We start from the raw sequence: 22,832 nt of genomic DNA on the forward strand, positions 1-22,832 counted from the left end.
TCTTTGTTCCTGTTTTGCTGATTAAATGATGATAATAAGGAAAGGCTCCGCGCGATGGAGGCGGCTCCTCTGCCGCGGCACATCGGTTGTAGGAGTCTCAGTCATTTCATGTGCATTTTTCCTGGTCGAGCTAGAGGACACAATGAGAATTATTTTAAATATGTCTCATGCAAGGTGCTTATTTGCCCAGCGTGTGTGCGCGGCACAGCTCGCTCCCTGTGTGCTACAGAAAGCCCTACCATTTTCCCCTACCACGATTAATAGGATTTTTAAAGCTGTTGCCACTCTAAGAGGGGAAAAACTGGTGGTACAAAGGGCAGCGCCGATCTGATGGCTTCTTCTTGTACCGAGCACAAAGAAATCAAACCCAAAAGGTTGGACTTTGCTTTGTGGGAGTGGGCTGGTGCCAGGGATGCCTGTGTGAGCTTTGCTGGCAGAGGGGCGGCTGTGCCACCGTCCCCGTCCCCGGGAGTCCCAGCCATCAGACCAACAAGGGGGAAACTGAGGCAGCATTTAGGCACTCCAGGAGGGCTGATTCACCTGCCCAAGAGGGTGCTCGGGCACAGGCGCGAGGGCAGAGACGTCCGTGGCAGGACAGTCCCTTCTCCATCGCCCCCAGCACCCGTGACAGGGAGGGATCCGCGGCTGGTGGCCCAGCGTCACGCGCTGTTTGCTCCTTCTGCAGGCTGCTGCCCGCGGGGACGTCCTGCCCGCCCTCCTGCCCGTGCCGTGGGCCATGTCGTCCTCCGACGAGGAGACCCTCAGTGAGCGGTCATGCCGGAGCGAGCGGTCGTGCCGGAGCGAGCGCTCCTACCGCAGCGAGCGCTCGGGCAGCCTCTCCCCCTGTCCCCCCGGGGACACCTTGCCCTGGAATTTACCCCTCCACGAGCAGAGGAAGCGGAAGAGCCAGGACTCGGTGCTGGACCCGGCCGAGAGGGCTGTCGTCAGGGTCGCAGGTAAGGCAGCGCCCTGTTGTGCGGTGGGTCCCCCTGGGGACGGGCAGACGGGGGTGCCCGAGCTCCCCCCGCGGTGGCCGAGATGGTTTCGGGGTCATCTCCGTACCCTGCTGCTCCCCAGGGAGACTGGGGATGGTTGGGATGAGGATGGGAGGGATGGATGTGGCCTTTGGTGGCTGAGGACCAGGGTGGTGGTTCGGCTCCGTGACGGCTTTGTCCTGTCCGGGCAGGGCTTGCCCTGGGTTGTTCATACCCTCAGCACGTTGGGGTTAAGGGTTAAGGGATGACTGGGCACCTCCAACGCTTGGGTTGGGTGACATTAAAATGCCTAATTAAGGACTAAAGGCCTCCTTGGTGGAACAATGCCCTTGGCCAGACTCCGGGGAGGAATTTACCCTGAGAGGTTTGTGATTCCCGCCCAGCTGATGGAGCTGGGGCGGCTCCTTTGCCGCGGCTCCTTTGCCGTGGTTGTGCCCATCGCTGTGGTCCTTGGGACGTCCCGGCATCCCTGCGCTGCTGCGTCGTGGAGGGGACACTGCCCCGTGCGTCCCCTCGCCTGCAGTGCCACCACGATACCCGCCGGCTGCTGTCACACCCCGGGGGGAAGAGACAGGGATGGGAAGGAGAAACAAAGACAGGGATAGACCCACCGTGGCTTATGGCTCCTTCTCCAAGCGCTGGTTGATGGGGCTGGTGGGGATCCCACTCCGGGGCCGCCGGGGAGGGAGGATGGAGGAGCTTTGCTTAAGCCCTCGGTGCCAGAGTTGAGATTTGCTTCTTCACCCGGGACAAACGGCTGTCGGGGGCTTTGATCTGCGGCTGCTGGGGTCTGGCCCCTTCTCCCCACATCCCGGGGGCCTTTGATCTGCTCCTGCCAGAGCAAACGGGGATTCGGGGCTGTGCCAAGGGGTCCCTGCCGAGCCCTGGCTGGGCTGTTCCCGGCTGCCGCCCCAAGGGAACCCCAGGGCCTGGCTTTCATCTCGCTGATGGAGGCGTGCACGAGGGCGGCGAGATCCCGAGGCGCCCGCTCTGCCCTGCCAGCCCCTGCCAGCCCCCAGCTGATGGGCAAACCAGCCCCAGTGCTGGGCTCTGCACCTGAGGCTCCCTGAGCACTGTGGGGACTCAGACTGGGAGCACTGGGAGCGGGGAGACCGTGGCAGATCCCACCTGGGCAGGAGTGGCAGCGGGATGCTGGCTGCCTGCCCTGCCCACCCGGCGCCGGCACGGTGGGGTGCGTGTGGCTTTGGCCGTGCCGTGGTGCCGCTTGGGCGAGTTGTGCCATCCTGGCTCGCGGGCGTCTTGGGGCAGGAAGAACCAGTTGATTCAAATGATGGTTTTTCAAAAACGCGCTGTCTGGGGCTGGGGGAAGCAAATGCGCAGGGTGCGGCCGGCTCTGCCCCAAACACCGGCACCGTCGAGGCTGGGAGATTGCCGGGCTACCGGGGCCCCACCATACCCATCACTGCTCATGGACCGGCTCTGCCCCAAAAGCCCCATCCTGCTGGGTGCTGAGCACCCTCCCACGCCCCGGGGCCGGACCCTGCTGAGGCACAGCCATTTCCCCAGCTGCGTTTCTCCCTGCCTGCCCGGGATGCCGAGCGCTTGTCGTCACGCTGGCTAGATCCAGCCCATGATTAAAGGCAGGGGGATGTCACAAAATCCGGTCTCATGCAGATTCCCCATTAAAAATAACTTGCGAGGTGCAGCTAGACAGTGCTGAGCTGGGAAGAAAGAGTTTGGAGACAGTTTTGTGTCACCAGGTTTGAAAATGAGCTGAAATATTGATTCAGATCCTTGCATTATTCAGTGGGACTGTCTGCAGTGTGCCAGCCGTCCCGGTGCCTGTCCTCACCACGGGGCTCGGGGACTGGGGACAGTGGCTGGCGGGATGTGCCCGGGGGGGCTGGCACCTCTCGGTGTGCCTGGGGAGGGGGAATGCGGCTCGGCTCCCTGGAGCCCCCGGGAAGAAGGACCAGGGAGCCAAGCCCAGCGGCAGGGATGGAGCCTGGGCATCGTGTGGGGCTGGGGAGCCCCATCCCACGCCCGGCCGTGGACCTTGCAGAGGCGGTGCGGGAGTTTTAGCACCTCGGCGGTTTTGGGGGACACACATGGATCTGGGGTGCTCTTCCTCCTTGCTGTCCATGGGGTCCGATGATCTCTGCATCCCTTCTGGCCATTAGAGCTAAGGAAAGGAGAATGTGGCCATGCCCAGGGAGGGGACACACCAGCGAGGACTTTGCTGGATGTGCCGGTGCACCGGTGCGGGGGGCTGGGACACGCTGCTCCCCCCCATCCCGTGCTGTCTGTGCCTGCACCTTCGATACCTCCGGTGCTGGGCCGGGTCCCCAGGCAGCCTCTGGAACCGTTCCCTGCTTTGCTGGCATCCCCCTGGAAGGCGGTGGCACGGGGGAAGCAGAGTGGGCTCAGAGTCCGGTCCTTGGCCGTGCATCGCTCTGCCTCGCTCCAGCAGCTTGGCAGAGGGTGAGGGTTGTGGCTCGGGGCGGGGGGGGACGGACTTGCTTTTGGAAGAAAAGGTTCTTTCATCCTAAACCTGTTTGCACTTGATCCTGCCAGGGGTCACGGTCTGCTGGTGGGGTGCTGGGGTGATGCTGGGGTGATGCTGGGGTGCGAGGGGCTGGGGGGGGACAAGGATGTGAGGGGTGAGCGAGCAACAGAGGCAGCGGGCAGGGGTGATGGGAGAGGCGTCGCGGGGGCTTTCCAAGGGCTGCGCTGGGTCTGTTTGAAAAGGCTCCTGGGAGTCCTTTGTCATTCCGGAGCGTCACCCCAGCCGCTGGCAGAGGCAGCCTTGGCTGAGCGGAGGGCGATGTGCTTCGTCCTCGGGGACGTGGGAACAAACCTCCTTCTTCTCTGCTGCTTTGGGAGCAGCAAACCCGCTCGTAGGGACGGGGCAGGTTTCGAGCAGCCCAAAGAGGAATGAATAAGTGCCAGCTGGCCGGCGTGGAATTGCCTTTTTCCCGGGAACGCATTTTTTGGGTCGGATGGATGTTGCGAGCGCAGGCACCTCTGCGGGGCGGCTTCGCGGGCAGAACCGGAGGAGCCGCGGCCGTGCCCGGCGGGATGCTCTGCTGCCCGAGGACGGCTGCCCTGCCTCGGCACCGCCGGGCACAAAGGCAGCCCCGCCACGAGGCCGGCGCGGTCACCCGGATTTAAGCCTTCCTCCCCGTGGAGGCACCGCCGGGGATGCAGCCGGGCACCGGAGCTCGGTGCGACGTTAATTACTTTTCCTAATTAAGGCACCGTGGTGAAGGGGAGATGCCTCCCAAACTGGGGCGAGGGGGATGATTTGTGTAACGCCCCCCCCAGGCCGAAGGCTGTGGGATGAGGAGGAGGAGGATGAGGATGAGGATGATGGCGGTTGTCACCGGTGGCCCCTCGCCATCCTCTGGAGGGATACGGGGTGCAGCCCCCCACCACCACCCTGGGGTGCTGCTGGGAGGGAGGTTTGGGGGGGGGTCCCTGGGTGATGGTGGGGAGCCACACCAGTGGGATGGGGCTTTTCTCGTTGCCATGGTTATCCAGCTGGCGGAGCCTGGCCCTCCGGTTGCCATGGGAACGGCGGAGCCAGGGTGAAAAAGCAACATCTTGTGGTGGCCAAAAAAGGCCGGGATTTGCCCCAGAAGGTGGGGGGGGGGGGCAGGGCTGCCTTGGAGGGGGGGGGCCTCGATCCGGCCTTGGGTTTTGGTGAGGGGGTGCTCTGTGGGCTAAGCGGGGGGGGGGGTATTGGGGGGGACTGGGGTGTCCCCTGGCTTGGGGACAGCCACCCAGTGTCCCCATAATGGTTGGTTTTTGGGGGGGGGGGTCACTCTGCCGTGTCCAGAATCACCAGGAGGGCTGGGGTTTGGGGGGGCTGAGGCGGGTTTCTGGTGGATGTGGGGGTGCCAGGCAGGTTTGGCTCTGCACCCCAGCCCCAGTTCCCCATGGGGTTTGTCCCCGGCCCCACCGTGTCCCTCTGCGGGGTCTTCCCAGCCCCTCCAAAGCCCCCCCAGGTGATGCTGAGGGCCCCCCATTCCACCCCGGCCCCCCCAAACGATGCCTGGCTCGCTCTGCTTATCTCCTGCACCCCATTCCTTTCCTGGCAGGAGGCCGCGGGGACAGGACCTGCGGCACCCGCTGGCAGCGGGGACAGACCCCGACCCGGGAGACCCCGAGATGGGAGCCTGACCCCCCCCCCCCCCAGTAACACCCCAGGGCATAAATCCCTGAAGGGTGGGACAGGAGCGGGACACCCATCCTGGTGGGCAGCGGGGCTGGGGGCAGCTGAGATGTTCCCCCTCTTGGGTGCACTGGGATGCACTGGGATGCGCTGGGATGCAGTGCTCTGGGCACAGTGGGAAGCGGTGCTTTGGTTGAGCAGACTGCACTGGGAGGTAATGTTCTTGTTGCACTGGGATGCACTGGGATGCACTGGGATGCAGTGCTATGGGCTCACTGGGATGCAGTGCTCTGGGTACACTGGGATGCTTTGGTATGCAGCGCTCTGGGCTCACTGGGATGCACTGGGCTGTGGTGCTCTGGGTGCACTGGGATGCACTGGGCTGTGGTGCTCCAGGCTCATTGGGATGCACTGGGATGAGGTGTTCTGGGCTCATTGGGATGCGGTGCTCTGGGCTCACTGGGATGCACTGGGCTGTGGCGCTCTAGGCTCAGTGGGATGCACTGGGATTGGTGCTCTGGGTGCACTAGGATGCACTGGGATGCAGCGCTCTGGGCTCACTGGGGTGCACTGGGATTGGTGCTCTGGGCTCACTGGGGTACACTGGGCTGCGGCACTCTGAGCTCACTGGGATGCACTGGGATCAGTGCTCCGGGCACGCTGAGGTGCACTGGGCTGTGGTGCTCTGGGCTCACTGGGATGCACTGGGATGCAGCGCTCTGGGTGCATTGGGAGACAGTGCTCTGGGTTGCAGTGCTCCAGGCACACTGGGCTGCAGCACTCCGGGCTCACTGGGATGCACTGGGCTGCATTGCTCCAGGTGCACTGGGATGCACTGGGATCAGTGCTTTGGGCTCACTGGGATGCACTGGGTTGCAGTGCTCCTGGCACACTGGGCTGCGTCGCTCTGGGCTCACTGGGGTGCACTGGGCTGCGTCGCTCCAGGCTCACTGGGGTGCACTGGGATGCAGTGCTCTGGGCTCACTGGGGTGCACTGGGCTGCATCGCCCTGGGCTCACTGGGGTGCACTGGGATGCAGCGCTCCGGGCTCACCGAGGTGCACTGGGCTGTGTCGTCCCGGGCTCACTGGGGTGCACTGGGATGCAGCGCTCCGGGCTCACCGGGGTGCACTGGGCTGCGTCGTCCCGGGCTCACTGGGGTGCACTGGGCTGCGTCGCTCCGGGCTCACTGGGGTGCACTGGGATGCAGTGCTCTGGGCTCACTGGGGTGCACTGGGCTGCGTCATCCCGGGCTCACTGGGGTGCACTGGGCTGCGTCGCTCCACACTCACTGGGGTGCACTGGGCTGCGTCGCTCCGGGCTCACTGGGGTGCACTGGGCTGCGTCGCCCTGGGCTCACTGGGGTGCACTGGGGGGGAACCGGTCGCCACTGGGGAGCTGTGGGCGGCAGCGCCGTCACCTCCCGGGGCGGGGCCCCCGCTGGCCCCGCCCTCCCCCGCCGCGGGGCTGCCCCGCGCCGCCGCCAGGGGTCGCGGCGGGGCCGGGGCGGGTGTCAGGGGGCGGGGCCGGATTCAGTGGGGGGGCGGAGCGGCCCTTAAGGGGCGGGGTCTAAGGGGCGTGCCGGCCGGTGGTGGGCGGGGCCGCCGGGCGGGCGGCGGCGCGGGCGGAAGCGGTCTCGGCGCAGACCGGCCTTGGCCGCCGCGCCGGCAGCTGCACCGGGGGCCGCCGGCACAAAGGGCCGCCATGGCCGGGTACGTGCCGGGGCTGCTCCCGGCTAACCGGAGCCAGGAGAAGGAGTTCGTCCAGGCCTACGAGGACGTGCTGGAGCGCTATAAAGGTACCGGAGGTCGGCGGGGCCCGGTGTGGGGCCTGGAGCTCGGCGGGGCCGCCCCGCGGAGCGGAGCGGGGGGGGGGGGCGGTTGTTGAGCCGGAGCCGTCCCTGTGCCCGCGGCCGGAGCGCTGGAGGCGGGATGGTTGGGGTGAGCATCGCCGGGGGAGCTCAGCGTCCCCGCGTGGGGTGCCCGCGGGCTAAATGTCCCCTGCGTGGGGTGCCCGGGGTCCGAGTGTCTCTGGTGTCCCCTGCGTGGGGTGTCCGAGGGGAGAGTGTCCCCGGTGTCCCCTGCGTGGGGGTGGCCCGGGGTCCGAGTGTCCCCATATCTGAACTGCGTGGGGTGCCCGGGGTCCCTGGTGTCCCCTATGTGGGGTGCCCGGGGTCCCTGGTGTCCCCTGCGTGGGGTTGCCCGGCGGCTCAGCATCCCCGCGTGGGGTCCCTGGTGTCCCCTGCATGGGATGCCTGGCATCCCAGCACCCCACCTTGCTGCTCAGAGCACCACAGCATCCATCATCCCTGTGCCCGTACGCTGGGGTGCCATAAGGTACGTGGGGACCCACCGTCCCCCATCCCTGCCCCGGTGTTCCCGTAGCCCCCCACGGGGCCGGGCTCCCTCTCCCCGAGCCACAGCTGGGCAGGGACGAAGGGCCGACACGCTCCCCAGGCCGTCGTGTCGGCGGCCGTGCCGGTGTCGGTACCGGCAGTGAGTGTGCAGTTTTGATGTCAGTGGCTCGTCTCCGGGAGTTGCGTGCATTTCCATTCTTATTATTATTATTTTATTTTTTTTCTTCTTGCTGCAGAGATAGACTTGTCTTGGAGCCCAGATTTCAGCCCCACAGGGCTCCTAGCGCTCTGTTTTGTAAGTTTAGCAGCCAAGGCTCTTTAAAATGCGGATGGCCGAGTCGAGAGGAGCCAGGCGCTCGCGGCGCCCGTTTCCTTTTCCTTTCTGCCTGCAGAGAAAGGGGAATAATGGATTCCTCCGCTCCCCGATTCAGGGGGTGCCACTCAAACCTCCCAGAGGTGGGCGAAACGTGCAGCCTTGCTCCGCTTTCACAGGGAACGGGGAATAAAAGCCTCTTCGGGCGCCTTGGAAAGGCGCTGGATAACGTGACTTGGGCTCGTCCAAGTACTTGACAAACTTTTATTAATAAAAAGCCCCTTTGATGTAGTTGGGTTCAGCGTGGAGACGCGGAGGAAACGGTGCGGCGGGTGCCAGCGGCTGGCGTGGAAAGAGCTGTCGTTTGCATTGGTTTTGCTTTGTTCCAAAAAAGAAATTGAAATTACAGTGCCTGTCCATGCTGGTCCAGCTGGAGCACCGCCGGCCAGCGGTGCCAGGCTGGGCTCTCCCTTGCCCGCCCCGTGCTCTGGCTGTTGGTGCCTTCGTTGAGCAGCTGGGCTCCCCCAGAAAGGAGGGCTTTTTAGGTAATATCTAATTTCTACACCAGGTTATGGTAGAAAACTGGTAGCTGCTTGGAAATACCCTGCTGGGTGTTGTTTGATCTTGTTTGTGGTGCCTGTTTGGTGTAGGGGAAATGATTGTTTATACTGAATAAAAGCTTTCCTTTGCTTTCGACCCTTTCCCAGCTCCCCACCCCTCCCGGGACATCCCACCCGTGCTGTGAGGGCTGGGTGGGAGCCTCCAGTTCGTGTCCTTGGGCTCCAAGCTGGTGGACGTGTTGTCTCTTCCCTGCTTTCCTCCATTGCAGCTCCTGTAAACGGTTTGGTTTTTCCTGTCCGGAACAAGTTTTCCACTGGCTTGTCCCCTCCCCCTCTTAATCCTGCAAAAATGGAGAGTTTTCATCGAAATGTGACTGCTGGGGACCAAGCCGCCTGGGGAGACCCGCAGCATTGATGTTTGGCTCATGGTGGCCACCCGATACCTGCCGCAACCGGGACCCGGCACTGCTGGCACCGGCTCGCACCGTCGGAGGGCAAGGAGGACGCTTGGCGCTGCTGAAGCCAGGAGCCGTGGGGAGATTGCAAATGCCTCCCTGCATTTCTATGAGACAGCTCCACTCTATTTCTAATAGAAAATAGCCTTAAAAAAAAAAAAAAAAAAAATCAATCTGAGCAGCGGGGCCTCTGCCGTCGAGCAAGCTGGGGCAGGTCTGGAGGCAGGGAGGTCAGCAGCACGGGAAAGGTCCCGGAGCCGGCGCAGTGAGCTGCGAATCCTGCCTTTCTCTGATGAGCAGGGGTTAACCAGCTGGCAGATCCCCGTGATTTCTTGCTTTATAAAAACACCCACCTTAGGCAGAGGAGAGCTGCCTGCGTGGAGGGGCTGGGGTGCCGGGTAGGTGTGCCGCATCACTGCGGTGCCGGTGCTCGCCGGGGTGCTCCTGCTCCCAGGCGTGCTGGGGGAGGAGGTTTGCATCGGTGCCGCGAGCTGGCGTGGGTGCTGCGGGGGCACCCGTCCCTGCTGCCGGCGGACCCGATACTGGGCGCTGCGTGATGCTTGCAACCCGGTCCCGACGGCGTTGGTTGAGCAGGGGGATGGGGTTCAAGGGGAGGATTTGGGGGAGCGTAGGCTCGTGTTGCCACCTCACAGTGCTTGGAGCGTGGCAGAGCTGCTCTGATCGTGGCTTCCTTCGGCTGCTGGCACCTTCGAGGGGCACAGCACCCTCCGAGCTGTGCTGTCCCAAACAGCGCCTGGCACCTGCAGCTGGAAGGTCTCCAGCGCCAAGAACTTCACCAGTCTGGCCCAGTTGAAAGCCAGGAGGCCAGTTTCCAGGGCCGCTCCGGGGAGGCATGGCGCGGGGCGGCTTCCAGCCCCTCTTGCCTCATCGCTGGATCGCGGTGCCGCGGCACATGCCGGGACGTGCAGCGCTGCTGCCACGGGTGCCGGTGGGAATGACGGCAGCAGCGTGGGGCGTGACGGTGGAGTTTTTGGGGACCCCTCAGGATGCTGCCACCATGGCAGAGCCACCAGTCAGAGGGGTCTGGGCAGGAAGGGAAGCCCTGGTTCGTCCTCCCGTGGGTGCAGGGCACGCTGAGTGGGGCTCAGCGTCTGAGGGCTGCTCTCCATTCCCATGGTGTATACCTCCCATCGTGTTTTGGGGGGTGCTGACACTCGCTGTCCCCTCGGGAAAGCAGGAGCTGGCAGGTGGCTCTGTGCTGCGGCAGACCCCGGCAGCGCGAGGGTGCAGGCAGCGCTGCTGGGCTCCGCTCAGAGCACAGGTCACGCTTTCCCTGTTCAGAGCACTGTAAACATTAACTAATCAATCTTGGTGAAATCCTTTGTTTTTGCTAATTAACTCTCTTTTGGGGTTGGGGGTAGAAACCTGGAGCTGTAGTGTCTGAGAAGCTTTTTCCCACCCCTGGTGCCGTCTCTGCCTGCTCCGTGGTGGCCAGCATGTGGTCTGGCTTGTTTGGACTGGGACAGCGTGGGATGGCTTATCACCTTGTTTGAGTAACCTGGCTCCTGTTAGGGAGGGGACAACCTTCCCAGTGACTGGAGGAGACCCTGGGGTGGGCAGAAGAGGTGTGGGGACCCTTGTATAAATGAACCAGAGTTCATTCCCTCTTGGACTGGAGCCTTCCTGGTGGTGAATGGCAGTCCTGGCCATGCCCAGTTCTGAAGAAGCTTCCTTTTTCCACTTGTGTCTTGTCTTCTGCTGTAAGAAATGCAACTACAGGTGTCTGGACACCAATGCTGGGGTCTTGGAGCTTGAAGGTGCCCAGTTCCTTGAGCCGAGCGGCTCTGCCAGCCTGGCAGCATGCGGCTGCCTTCTGATGCAGGGCTGCCGCTGCTGGGATTTTATCCGGCAAGGATAAACGTCATTCCTAGGCGGTGCTGAGCAGGCTGCACGGGGCCTCTGTGGTCTTCAAGAGTGCTGACGGGGCTGGCGGCGTGGTGGTGACTCCTCGCTGGGGGAGAGGAAGCCCTTCTTCCTCTTCATCACCCGGGAGGAGGGGTGGCCGAGCGCTGCCGTCGGAGCGGAGAGTCCCTGGCTCGGGGAAGCTGGGCTGGGAGCCATCGGGCTTTCCATCATCAGGCCGGTTAACGCTGATTTTTTGGGATGCGTGTGGGAGTCGCTGGCTTCCCCGGTACAGGGGAGGGGACCAGAGACCAAGGGGGTCTCATGAAGGCGGCAGGAGCCTTGGGCTGCCACCAGGGATGGCCGGACCCGGGTGTCCAAGGTGGAGCCTGAGCGCATAGTGGAAGGTGCTGTTTGTTTTGGCCAACAGGGAAATGAAGTTGGTGGTTTTTCAGGTGAGATGATCCACCCTGCCTCGCCCGGCCAGCTTTCTGCTGCCTTCGCGGTGGAGTCATCACCATTCCAAGAGCCCGACGGTGCCTCCCGGGCTGGGCTCGCCTCGCTGAGAGGCGCGTGCCTCCCCCCCCGCATCCCGCCGGCATCCCCGGTCACAAAATCGTCGGCGGAAGCGATTGCAATTGCCGTCGTCATCCTGGCGCCCCGCTAGTGAACCAGGACCGTGGCTGAGCCCTGCTCTCAGGTCCTGGGGCTGTCGGCTGCTTCTCCTCATTTCCATGGGCTTCTGGTCCAGAGAGAAAAGCCCCGGGGGAGGCTGGGGTGCTGGGTGCCCGTGCAAGGTGGCCACATCCACGGTACCTTCCTGGCACGGGCACTAGGACGCGGCGTGACTCTCACCGGTGTACGGTGCCGTGCCGGCAGCGAGTGCCGGGAAGCTTTGATCTTGTTTCAGCGGCCAGCTCTCCGGCGAGCCGAGCGTTTGGAAAGGGCTCGGGCTGTTCCTTTGCTCCTCTTCTCAGCGCTAACTGCACGCATTCCCGTCGGAGCCTTTTCCTTCCCGGCTCATGCTTCGGGGCGAGACCGGAGTCTTTGACCTCTGTCTGCTGGTTTCTGGCCAACCTCCTTTCCAGGCTTGTCTTGCTTGTGTCAGCTAAGTTTAGACTGCTCTGGACATACTGTCGCTGGTGCCAGTGGCGAGAAACCTCCCAGAGGGAAGGAGAAAAAGAGGTTTTATTTAAATTTAAAGTGTCTTAACGCTGTTGTTTGAATACCAGGGTGGTAAGTCCCTTTAAGTGCACCTAAAACATAAACCCAGGCTGTGGAAGCAGCAGAGGATTTCAGTTTCCAGTTTCTCCTGTCTCGGTGTGGGGAGAAGCTGCATCGGAGCTTGAGGTGGGTGTGAAGAAGCTGCTCTGTGCTGGGGCTGCCTGGATAAAGCCCTTTTTTTTTTTTTTTTTTTTTTTTTTTTTGCTCCATCTCTCCTGCCCAGAGGGGCCAGGAGCCCTTCCCCGGGCCGTGGGCTCAGTCCATCTGCCGTGGCCGAGCTGGTTCCTGCACGGGGCAGTGTTTCGCTGCCGACTGGAGCACGAGGGCTGGGACAGGCGTGGGGCAGCGGGGAGAACGCGCCGAGCCGGGAAGCAGCGCGGTTCATCCCGTGGCTCTGCTTGGCCAGGGAAGCTCTGGAAGGAAGGTTTTTTTGGGGTGAGCTGATCCCACCCGAGGATCAGCCACAGACAGCGGTGTCGGGTGGGTGCTTGGGAGCAGAGCTGGCAAACGGAGTGGGATTTGTGACTGCTCAGCCTTCGGCATCGCAGCAGCTCTAGTTCGAGGGGGGTCACCGGGGCGGTGTTGGTTTGAATCCATCGCCTCTTTGGGAAAGAGCACAAACGCATTCTCATTAATATTCCCTGGGGACGGTTTCCATGAGCAGCCTCTGATGTGTGCCCGTGATGGGGAGCGTGGGCAGGGCTGGCTGCTGCCTGGTGCAGGCTCTGCTCACCCCGGGGGGCACAGGGACTGCGGGGGACGATGCGTCCTTTGGGGCTGCACTCGTCGGGGTGGGACCACTCTCCTTGAGCACAAATCCAGCCCTTCCCCACTCTTCTCTGCAGCTCGGCTATACCCAGGGCATCACTGCCTCGGGGAGCTCTGTGCTGTGGACCCATCCTGGCAATGCCAGCTGAGTTTTCCAGGGCAGATGAGGCAATCGCTGCCTGCAGGGCGAGGTGGTGCAGCGGTGGGTGTGATGGCACACCTGGGATGGGGATGGCAGCCCTAATTTCTGGGGCTGGCGGTGGCCGTCACCCACGACGTGCCTCCCTGCCTGGCATGGTGGTGCAGAGCCAGCCTTTGCGGGTCCGTGGGCAGGACCTACAAACCGGCTCCTCTCCGCACTCCAACTGGTTGCTCACGTCTTTCCCATCCCATCGGAGTCTGCAGGCGGGGTGGGAACCAGCGGAGCCGCTGCTGGGTGGCAGTGGGAGAGCAGGGGTGGAGGCAGAGTGCCGGTCTCCCCGGCACGGGGAAGAGAGCAGATTCTTGGGGCAGCTTTTGCCTGCTGCCTGCAGCTTCTGGCCCTGCCGGCAGTGTGGTCCCGTGCCTGGGCAGCCCCTCTCCTGCATCCCAAGCGGCCAGGCTTGTAGCATCCCTGCTGGATGCTGACCTTGAGCTTCCCCTTCTCCTTCCAGACCCTCTTTCTCAAGGCTTGCTGGAAGCTCCAGATTTACATCTCAGCGCTGCCCTTGTCTGGGGGGGCTGGGCTCGCTGTCGGGGTTTGGGGGTGTTCAAACAGCCTCCGGCTCGGAGAGGGAAACCACCAAGGAGGTCCCCTGCACGGCAGCATTTGCATAGCATGGAGGATGGTTGTGTTATAAACCGGGAAGTTTCATTTCCGAGCTCATGTTGTGGGGTTTTGTGCATTTGGATAGATCCCGTTTGGCTCGGAGGCTGGGGAGGGGGATCCTGCAGCATCAGCTTCCCAAGGAGGAGATGTGTGTTGGGGCTGGGAGGCTGGGTGATCAGATTTGGTGTATGTCTGGCTGCAGACATGGTAAAATGAGTCCTCGGATGTGATCTGAGATAATGTGCCCTGCCTCTGGGTCAGATAAGCCCAGTGATTCCTGGAAGGGGGGAAGTGGGGAGGGCTGTTGGGCAAGATGGTTTGGGAGATTTTGGGCAAGACGCGGGATGCTGATGCCAGCAGGAGGGCTGGCAGGATGGACTGGGGCTCACTCTGACCGTGTGGGAGCAGGCTCTGAGGGTCCCGATGGGAGCCTTGATCCATTGATACCGGCAGCGGTGAGACGAGTCGGTCTGCAACGAGCATCTTGTGTTTGTGCCTGGTCCCTGCAGCTGCAGCCTTGCAGCACTGGGAGTGCCCCTCCGTCACCTCCCCGTTTATCAGCAATCTGGACCAGTGAGTTCTGGGTGGCTGGCTGGGCGCTGCGAGGCCACAATAACGTTTTTTTATTGTTTCCCTGTGCGTGACATACTGCATTTCCATTTTTCGTTTCCTGTTGGACCCTGTTTCCTTCCGGCGAGTCCAAGCCGGCCGGCGCGGGCTGCGGGGCCGGCACTGTGCCCGTGCTGCTTGCAGCAGCTGCCTGCTCTCCCTGCCCTCCTCTGCTCGGACTGACTATTTTTTACCGATGCTAGGGAAGCTTTGCCAGTCTCCCACGGGTGATGCTGCTGCGTTTCGCACCTCTGCAGCACCCGCGTGGGTCGTCTTCTCTCCCAGCCTCTGCTCTTGCCCACCTTGAGCTCTGCTGGGACCCCTGTCCCCTTCCTCGAGCTCTGCCGGGACCCCTGCCTGGGTTGAGGGCAGAGTCCTGGCACGGTTGGGGCCAGAGCCAGCTCTGCCCTGTCCTGCTCCCGTCCTGCTTCCAAGCCCTTGCTCTGCCCTTGCTGCCTCCCAGCCGGCTGCCCCAGTCCTGCGCAGCCACGGAGCTGTGCCTCGGTCCCGGTGGGATGTTTGTGCTGACTTCTGGTTGTGTCAAATAAGGGTCTAACTTCTGTCTTGGTTTTTATTAATCGCTATTCAGGTCCATGGTGGCCTTTCAGAAGTGCTTTTGCCAGCAGCTTATTTTTCCCTGCAGGAAACTGTATACAAGGGCTCCCGTGGCAGTGAGATTCGCGTTGACCTTGGGCAGTTTTGCTACAAGAGCCGTCCTGGTAAAACTACCCAGTGGGAGCGACTCCTTTCCGTGTGGAGCAGGGACAGGCCATCTCCCTAGCCCGGCAGTCCCATACTGCACACGCTGCCGGCAGCTGCCCCACCAGCTAATTAACATGAATTAGCAGCCCCTGCACCACCTCACTGGTTCAAGCACCATTCAGTTGATACGAGGACCGCTACGAGTGATGCTGGGGACAGCTGGTGTGGCCGTCACCGCGTCCCTGCTGGGCGCTCGCTCAGGGTGGCGATGGTGCAGCCGTGCCGGCTAAACTCTCCTAAAATAAATGCATCCCGCACCCCAGGCTTGCTCCCGCGGATCTCTGCCCTGGCTCTGCCGATGTCCTTGGCACAGCGAGAGCGGTCTCTGCCCCGCTGCTGGCGATGGTGGGCAGCGTTGTCCCCCCGTCATCCTGCCGCTCATGTGCACGTTGGGGAGCAAAACCCCCCCCGTGGGGCACTGCCCTAGGGCAAAGGCGGTGGGGACAGCCATGGCGCAGGAGGTTTTATTGCAGGCGGCTCCAGACGCTGCCTGTGGAGATATTTCATCCTCGCCAGCTGTTTGGGATGCTTCTCGTTCTTGCTGCGGAGGGCAGTTGCCGGACTGGGAGATGCTGGGATTCCTCAGCCGGCCGGTTGCGTGGTGGCCGTCCCGGGAACTGGGGGCTCCCCCCCACCCCGGCCCCGGTGTGCTGATTGAGCCAGCTGGAGCGATCCTCCCAGCTCTGGGAATTCCTGGCGTTCCCGGCGGCGGGGAGAGGGAGCCGGGATGCTTGTGGATGGGGTCTGGTGGCGTCAGACCCGCTCTCCCCTTAACCCCCTCGGGACAGGAGCAGGGAAGCACCCTTCTCCCCATCGCCATGGGGTTTGGGGGGGCCCGGTGGGTGTCGGGCTGCCTTCCCACACCACTGACCTGCTTTGGTGTTACGTGGCGCGTTAGGGAGCGGGGCAGGAGGCTCGCTGTGTCCGGTGGCTGTCCCGGCGGTGCCTGGTCTCTCCCTTTTGCTGGGAAGGGGAGGATGGAGATAAATAAAACAGGGATGCTGGCAGCGCTGCCCACTCCCCCGCTCTGGGCTCTGCTCTCCGTGCCTGCGTGGGAGTGATGGAGGGGAAGGAGATGGTGTTCCCCGTGCCCCCTCCATGGGGCTGTTCCTCGCTTCTTTCTCACAGCCCCTTTGTCAGCAAGAAACAGGGGTTGGGTTTTTTTTTTTCCCTTTTTTTTTTCTTTTTTTTTTTTTCTTTAGAGGAAAATTCCATTGTGCTATTTTTAGTGGTGACAACTTGGCTTCTCGCAACAACTTTATTCTGCTCCCGGCTCCGCCGGCAGGCGCGGGGGGATGTCTGTGGGAGCAGATGCCCCGCGATGCCGAGGCTGCAGCCGGGCTGCGGTGTGCTGGCCGGCGAGGGCTCCCACCGTCTGCATCCGACCCGGCGCCTCCGGCCCTGCACGTCAGTCCTCGGCGGAGGCCGGCACAGCCGGGCTGTTCCACGTGGCCACTCACCGGCGATCCGATCGACTCCATCTCGCCGGGATAAATGGATGCCCGCACCAGCTGCTGTGGACCCGCGCGTCCCCCCCCGGGGCTCGGGCAGCTTCTTTTGATGGCAGCGGGTCCTCCGGGTGTCACCTCCATCCCACCCGAGCCCGGCGGTGGGTACGAGTGGTGCGGAGGGTCCCGGTGTAATTGGAGCGTGGGGGGCTGCAGCGGGGGGGCACCTCACCACCTGCCCCTGTTTCCCCCTCGGAGGTCCCGGAGTGATTTTTGGCTCCCCGGTTCCCAGGCAGACAGCTGTCGGGGGCACAAGCGGCAACTGGCCCGTGGGGTTTGCTCTGCTCGTGAAGGAAAGTGATATCCCCGGTGCACGTCTGTGCCCGGAGAGGTGTCCGTCTGTCCGCAGAGCTGCGGAGGAGCGGGGGCCCTGTGGCCCCCGTCCCAGGGTCGCTTGGATGAGCAGACTGGTTTTATTAATGTTTTTGTGGATAACGTGGGGCATTGCCGTGGGATGCTGTTTGCTTTGGGGATGGGTGGATCTGCTCCCCCAGCGCGCGATGAAGGAGCCGGGGATTCACGTGCCGGTATCCGTGGACAAAGGGAATCTCTTCGCCCTGCCGAGATGTGGGGAGCTGCCACCCCTGGTTTCTGCGGGAGAGTGATTTGGCTCCTGCAGCACATCCTTGCTCTGGTTTCTCTCTTCTCCCTCTGGCAAAGCTGGGTGTGCCAGGACGGCTCTGCCGGGAGGTGCCGGCCGTGCCGAAGCCTAGGCGGGCAGATCCTGCGCTGTGCGGTGGGTCTTGCGCAATCTGCTGGGATCCTTCCGGAGAGGCATTAGGGTGATAAAGGGAAAGCGTGCTCTGCCTCCATGACAAGCACATTTCAACACCGCTGCTGATATTATTATTATTTATTTGATTTGACAGAAGTCCTGGGACGTGCCCGGTGGACACCCGTCCTGCCGAAGGGGAGCAATGAGCAGGGTGGGCGTTCGGATCCCCTCGGATCATGCTGGGCTGGCTCCTGCTGCCAGAAATGCCTTTAAAACCAGTAAATCTCCTTTTCAGCTCTGAAAGCGCCTTGCTGCCGGTGTGGGGTGAGCACGTGGTGAGCACTGGGGGCAAAGGCAGGAGGGATCCGACCCCCACCTGCTCCGGGGTCTCACCTGGCCCTTTTTTTCCATCACTTTATGGCACTTTTCTGGTGGCTTCTCCCAGGCTGGTGGCCTGCTGTCAGAGTCACCAGGGTGGCTTTTCCCATGAGGACAGGGACCCTGCGCTCTGCCCACTGACTGCGTTTTCCCCATCTTCTGCCTGCCAGTCTTAAAGCCTGTTGGGTTTTTTTCCTTCCCCTCCCAATTCCCTCGAACGTGCTCCTTGCTGGAAATATCCCGAGGACATACAATCCCTGAAACCTCCGGCGTGGAGCTGGGGAGGGGTAAGGGATGCCGGGAGCCCTGATGGTGCAGGGCACTAGCTGTTAGTGCTGGGCTCATTTGCACAAAAGGGGGGTGGCCTCGGCCATGGGAGGTTTTAATGTGCTTCATCAAATAAGGAAACGCGAGGGCTGTGCCGCAGCCGGACTCGCTGGTGGTCAAAGGGCGACGGCGGCGAGGCCGGTGGGGCTGCTGAGCCGGTGACGGCGGCTGGGGCTCGCAGGCGCCCTGATGCTGCCCAGCTGAGGAGCGCGGTGGGCTCGGCTAGAAAATGAACTCGGAGAAGTACAAGAAGTTCCTGGACGGACTTGGCACCCTGAAAGGTATTTTTTTTTTTTTTTACCCTCCGCGGTGTGGATGTGCAGCATGGAGAGAGGCTGAGCCGCTCCGGCATCGCCTCCTCCGAGGGCTCCAGCAGAGTCCGACCATCTGCCATCGATCGCCGATTGAGGCAAATCGAGTACCCCTGGGACATCGAGGAGTCGCTGGCTTCCCATGGAGGCAGGCGGGAGGGGTGGTGCTTTCCATGGCTCCGCTTCACTTCCCTCTTTTGTCTTTTATTTGGATTTCAAGCGGTGTGTCTGGGCACAAAGCGAGCGCTGGGGCAGCAGCTCACCCAGCCTCATAAGTAACGCAGGGAGGCAGGGGAAGCTGATTTGCTAATAACAACTGGAAAAGAAATTGAGCTCAAAATCCTGCCAAAGGGAGAGGAGCTGGCTGCTGCTCCCATGGGTCAGGGGCTGATCCGGCTTCGGTGAGGGTGTTTTTGCCTGTGTGGGTCCCGCCAGCCGTGGGTGCACGGTGGCACCTGGGTGCAGATCGGTGCTTTTCCCCCCTCGCTCCTTCTTTCCAAAACTCTTTCCTGATACTCTGCCCTCTCCCACCTCGCAGGCTGTCCCTGCAGAGCCAGCTGCGACATCCGATCGTGCTGGGCTGGCCCCTGGCAGGTGGCTGGAGGCCGGCGGCCGTTGTCTTCGCTGCAGCAGGCAGCGAGCCCGGGCTACGGGCACAGGGGCAGCAGGAGAGCAGCTCGGTTTACCTGGTGCTCCGGCTACAGTAGGAGGGGATGCTTTCCTTGCTTTTTTCCCCCCTCTTTCTTTATTTTTTTTCCTTCCCTGCTGTCAGAGGAGCTTTTTGCTCTGGGACTCCTAGCCAGCCTCATCCTGCTGCAGCCAGCTATTGGGATTCGCCTCCTAGAAGGAAGGCGGAGAGGAAAGCAGAAGGCACCCGGGATGCCATCGCCTGTCATCTAATAAGTCTTATTGACTCGTCCCTTTTTACGGCGCTGCCTCAGCATGGCTGGGCTTCACCAGCTGATCCCGCTGTATAACAAAGGTGAATCAATTCAGTGTTTAATTTCGCAGGGAGCCAAGGGAGTTGTCACCCAGTGGGCTGGCAGCCTCCCCACCCTCCCTTGCCACTGCTGGGGCTGACGCAAAGGGTTAATCCCGCAGCTCTGTGGCTGACAGCTGCCCTGAGTTATTGTGTCCGGGAGTAATATAATTCACTTTCTTATGCTGGCGCGGTGTCCATCATAAATTTTTCCTGAGCCTCGCTGCAGCTGGCACTGGGAATCAATGTAAAAGGAGCCCGGAGTTGCCGTGTGCCGGCTGGGTGTGCCGTGCTCCGCCGGGGATGTTGGCCGGCTCCGTCCCGTGGCCGTGCTTGTCCCCCCATCTGCAACCCCTCAGCAGCTGGAGCACAAATGGGTACTGGGCTTGGGTACCAGTGACCCCACTCTGCATTTTGGGGCCACTGCTAAGGCACCCGTGCTTGTGCAGGAGGTTCTGGGCCCCGTCTCCAGCTGCAGCTTGGCAAATTCCCCTCCTGCCTGCGAGAACGAGGTGCGAGGAGCCGAGATGACATTATTAATAGCGTTTACAAGGTGACTGGTTGCAGGAGCTGATCTGGCAGCCTTCCCTCCTCCAGGTGCTGCCCAGAGCCCTGTCGGGAACACTGGCTGCCTGCACTGGCTCCTGCATCCCGGCTCATGGCACTTTCTCTCTCCGTTCTTGTAAGCCTGTAATGGGAACGCAAAAACAAGTGTGGCAAGTCCCCAAGAAGCCAAATCTGCAGGTTTTGGTCTGTTTTGCTGCCTCTAGCCTGAGCGATGCTGACTCGCTGGCTGTCACCAGCCCTGTTTACCGCAGCCCTTTGTGGCTTTAATTCAGAAAGTGGTGCAGGCAGGGAGACGGAGGAGGAAACCGTGTCGTGGGCAGGGGAGGCAGGGAAGAGGCAGAGGATGCTCGGGAGAGGCAAGATGGCTCTTTGAGCCAGCACAACCGCCCCTTTTGCACTGCTGGGATGCTTCCCTGTGCATCCAAGTGCAGAAGGGGTGCCCACCTTTGCAGGCGGTTATGGTTAGCTCTGCCATGCCCACTGGCACGGAGACAGCTGTGCCATGCATCTCGCGGTTGCGGTTTGGCATTTGCCGTGTATCTAAGTGTGCTCTTCAGCGCTGAAAGCAGCCCCAGCCAGCCTGCCCTTGAGCTGCGGGGCTGGACAAAGCTGGAGGAAAAGAAGGTTTTATTGCTGGAGAGGTTTCTTTTCCCTTCTCCCCCCTCATCTCTATTCATCTCCCCAGGGAGGTGGAGACAGCAGCGGATATTGGAGCTGGGAGCATTTCATATGTAAATGTCCGTGTGTGTAAGTCCAGGCCCCTGACCCCCGGCGTGGTGCCAGCATCCATCCCTGTCAGCCCTGCCGGGTCCGGGCGAAGGGCTTGGAGAGCATCCCTGTGCCCGCCTGGCTGGAATGGGACTGGGAGGCCCTGTCGGATCCCCTCGCTCCATGCTGGGGACAAAGGATGCTGTTCTGGGACGGACCCTGCCCCAACAACCGCTGCCCCGGTGGGTTTGGGGTCACCCAGCCTTTCCACGCAGTCTCCATCTCGGGTTTCCCGGGTCAGCGGTTGTCACAGCCCCGAGGTGATGAGAGCCTTGGACTTGGGTCAGGAAACCCATTTGGTTACAAATTTATTGCTGGGTTAGTTTTACTGGTGGCATGAGGATGGCTGGCTTCGCTTTGAGGAGTTTGTTGTTTACCTGGCAGCCAGATAAAATCCAGCATCTTCTTGTCCTTCTCCCGTGCACACTGGCTAATCTCCTGGCTTCATCTGACCTTGTCGCTGCCGCGTGTTTTCCCCAGGGGAACAGGGCTCAGATTTTCCCCGTGGCCAGGCAGCCGTGAGTCGGTCCATGCTTGTTCCTACCACTTCTGCATCACGCGTGTGCCCGGCTCCGCTGAGTTTCTGCTATTAAAAAAAGAGGGCTTTTTAGGTGTAACATGCTGACCCTGCTGCCGGAGGGATGCGGGGGATCGGGGCAGGAGCAGCATCGTGCCCTGGCACATTCCTCGGGGTCGGTGCCGGAGCGGTGCCACAGCTCATCCCTGTGCACCGCTGTCGCCGTTTGCTTTCGTCCCATCATGTGATGGCTTCCCCGAGGAGCAGCCCGGGCCGGGGCTGCCCAAGGTGGCCGGGTGCGATAAGAGATCCAGGGCTACCATCTGCCTTGGCCAGTGCGGGCGGAGGCCCCGGTGGGTTTCGGTTCCTCCGGCATGTGGCTCTCCCAGCCCTGTCTCCCCGTGACGGGGGCGAGGACGCGGCCAGTTGCTCCCTGGGCACATTTCTTCTGGCACGGTCACCCTATGAGGGTGTCCCCTGGGGACCACGGCCGGCTGGGGGGATTTGGGGGCTGTGCCCGAACTGAGGATCCCCGGCGATTCACAGCTCTCCCACCACAGCTTCAAGGTGCCAGAGAGGGTTTTTGCTCCAGAAAGGTCCAGCTCAGCCCTCCTAAGAGCATCTGATGGGCTTGGGCTAGGCTGGTGGGATCCAGCAGATCTGGTGCTGCGCTGGTGCTTGAATGAAGCAGGCAGGGCAATGTTAGCAACTGGATTATTTCATTTGGTTTTTAATGGGGATTAAGTTTCTCTGTGGGAGAGCGGGTCTCTAGGGAACAGAGGTTTCAGGCTCCTGCCTTCCCCTGTTTGGTTTAGTGTTTTGTTTTGTTTTGTTTTTTTAATCCCAAATTCCTCTCTGCTGTTGCACGCCAAGGCCGGCCCGGCCAGGAGCCGGTGGCAGCAGCCGGGGATGAAGCATCGCTTCAGAGCACAGCGCAGCCACGAGTAAAGCCCCGGCTGAATCCACGGGTGTGATCTCTGGGAGCGTTCACGTTCCGGGCAAGCGAGCGTGGAAGGACCAGGGCCACATCCAGATCCCGGGTGGGCGCAGGGTGCTGTGGGGAGGGAGCTCTGGGTGCCCTGCTCCCCAGCCCTGGCTTCCTCGGCACGCCGGGACCCCGCGTCTTCGGTCGAAGGGTGCTGGGGCTGGCTGGCAGAGCAAGCTGCCGCCCCTTCGCCCGCCTCCCGCACGGCGCTAATCAGGTTTCACACTGCTTAGTTTGGGACATCTAATGAGATCAGGGCTCAAGATTGCCTGCCTGCCCTCCATTTGCAGAGGAAAATGAGAGAATCGGCTGCTTCCTTCTCTTTGACCTCCATTTCTAAGACGGGGCTTTGCACATCTCCTGTCCCGAGCAGGCTGGGGGGGTTCGTGGGTCCCCCCAGCTGTCCTCGTGCTTGCAGCACGGTGAGGCCAGTCAAACCCTGGGCAGCTTCTTGGGCACAACTGGGGGGTTGAAGGCAGCAAAAAGAAGGGACACGGCTTCCTACCAGCAGCATGGACCGCACGCTTGGGCTGCGGGGTGCGCGCTTGGGCTGCACGCTTGGGCTGCGAGCTCCCCTCGCCGCCTTCTCTTGCTGTTTTGCATCGCTGTTCGCAGGGAGCGGGGCGAGGGGGTCCGGACGGAGCCGGGGCAGCCCGGTCGGGGAGAGCCCGACACCCCCGCGCGCGTCGCGAGTTGCTGCGTGGAGCTTGTGCAAACACGGCGCCCAAGCGTGCTCCAGACAAAGCGTAGCCAGTTCCCACTAGCCTAACGTTTTCCCATTTCTCCCGCTGCCAAGCAGCCTTTGGTTGGCGTTGGAATAACAAGCCTCTTTGCGGAGACACCGGGCCTTTTGTTAGCTGGTAGAAAAGGAGTTTTGATGCCGGCGATCCCTCCGCCCCCCCCCCGGCTTTCCTGCTCCCTAAGCCGCTG

At 62.1% G+C, this 22,832-nt stretch overlaps 1 protein-coding gene across 11 annotated transcripts in view; it reads left to right on the forward strand.

The window, feature by feature from the left end:
• The first annotated feature begins 721 nt into the window (after positions 1 to 721).
• MACF1 (microtubule actin crosslinking factor 1) overlaps positions 722 to 22,832 on the forward strand; it is a 147,007-nt gene continuing 124,896 nt past the window's right edge. For 9 of the 11 annotated variants that reach the window (XM_052810696.1, XM_052810719.1, XM_052810720.1 and 6 more), the window contains exon 1: positions 722 to 956. In XM_052810696.1, the coding sequence (XP_052666656.1) occupies positions 737 to 956 (220 nt within the window). In that variant the 5' untranslated portion in view covers positions 722 to 736. Of the gene's footprint in view, positions 957 to 6,768; positions 6,928 to 13,805; positions 14,050 to 22,832 lie in introns of those variants that run through there. The other 2 variants (XM_052810708.1, XM_052810704.1) reach the window with 2 other exon arrangements.

The sequence above is a fragment of the Harpia harpyja genome, chromosome 16, assembly GCF_026419915.1.
Source record: "Harpia harpyja isolate bHarHar1 chromosome 16, bHarHar1 primary haplotype, whole genome shotgun sequence".
NCBI classification, from domain to species: domain Eukaryota; kingdom Metazoa; phylum Chordata; class Aves; order Accipitriformes; family Accipitridae; genus Harpia; species Harpia harpyja.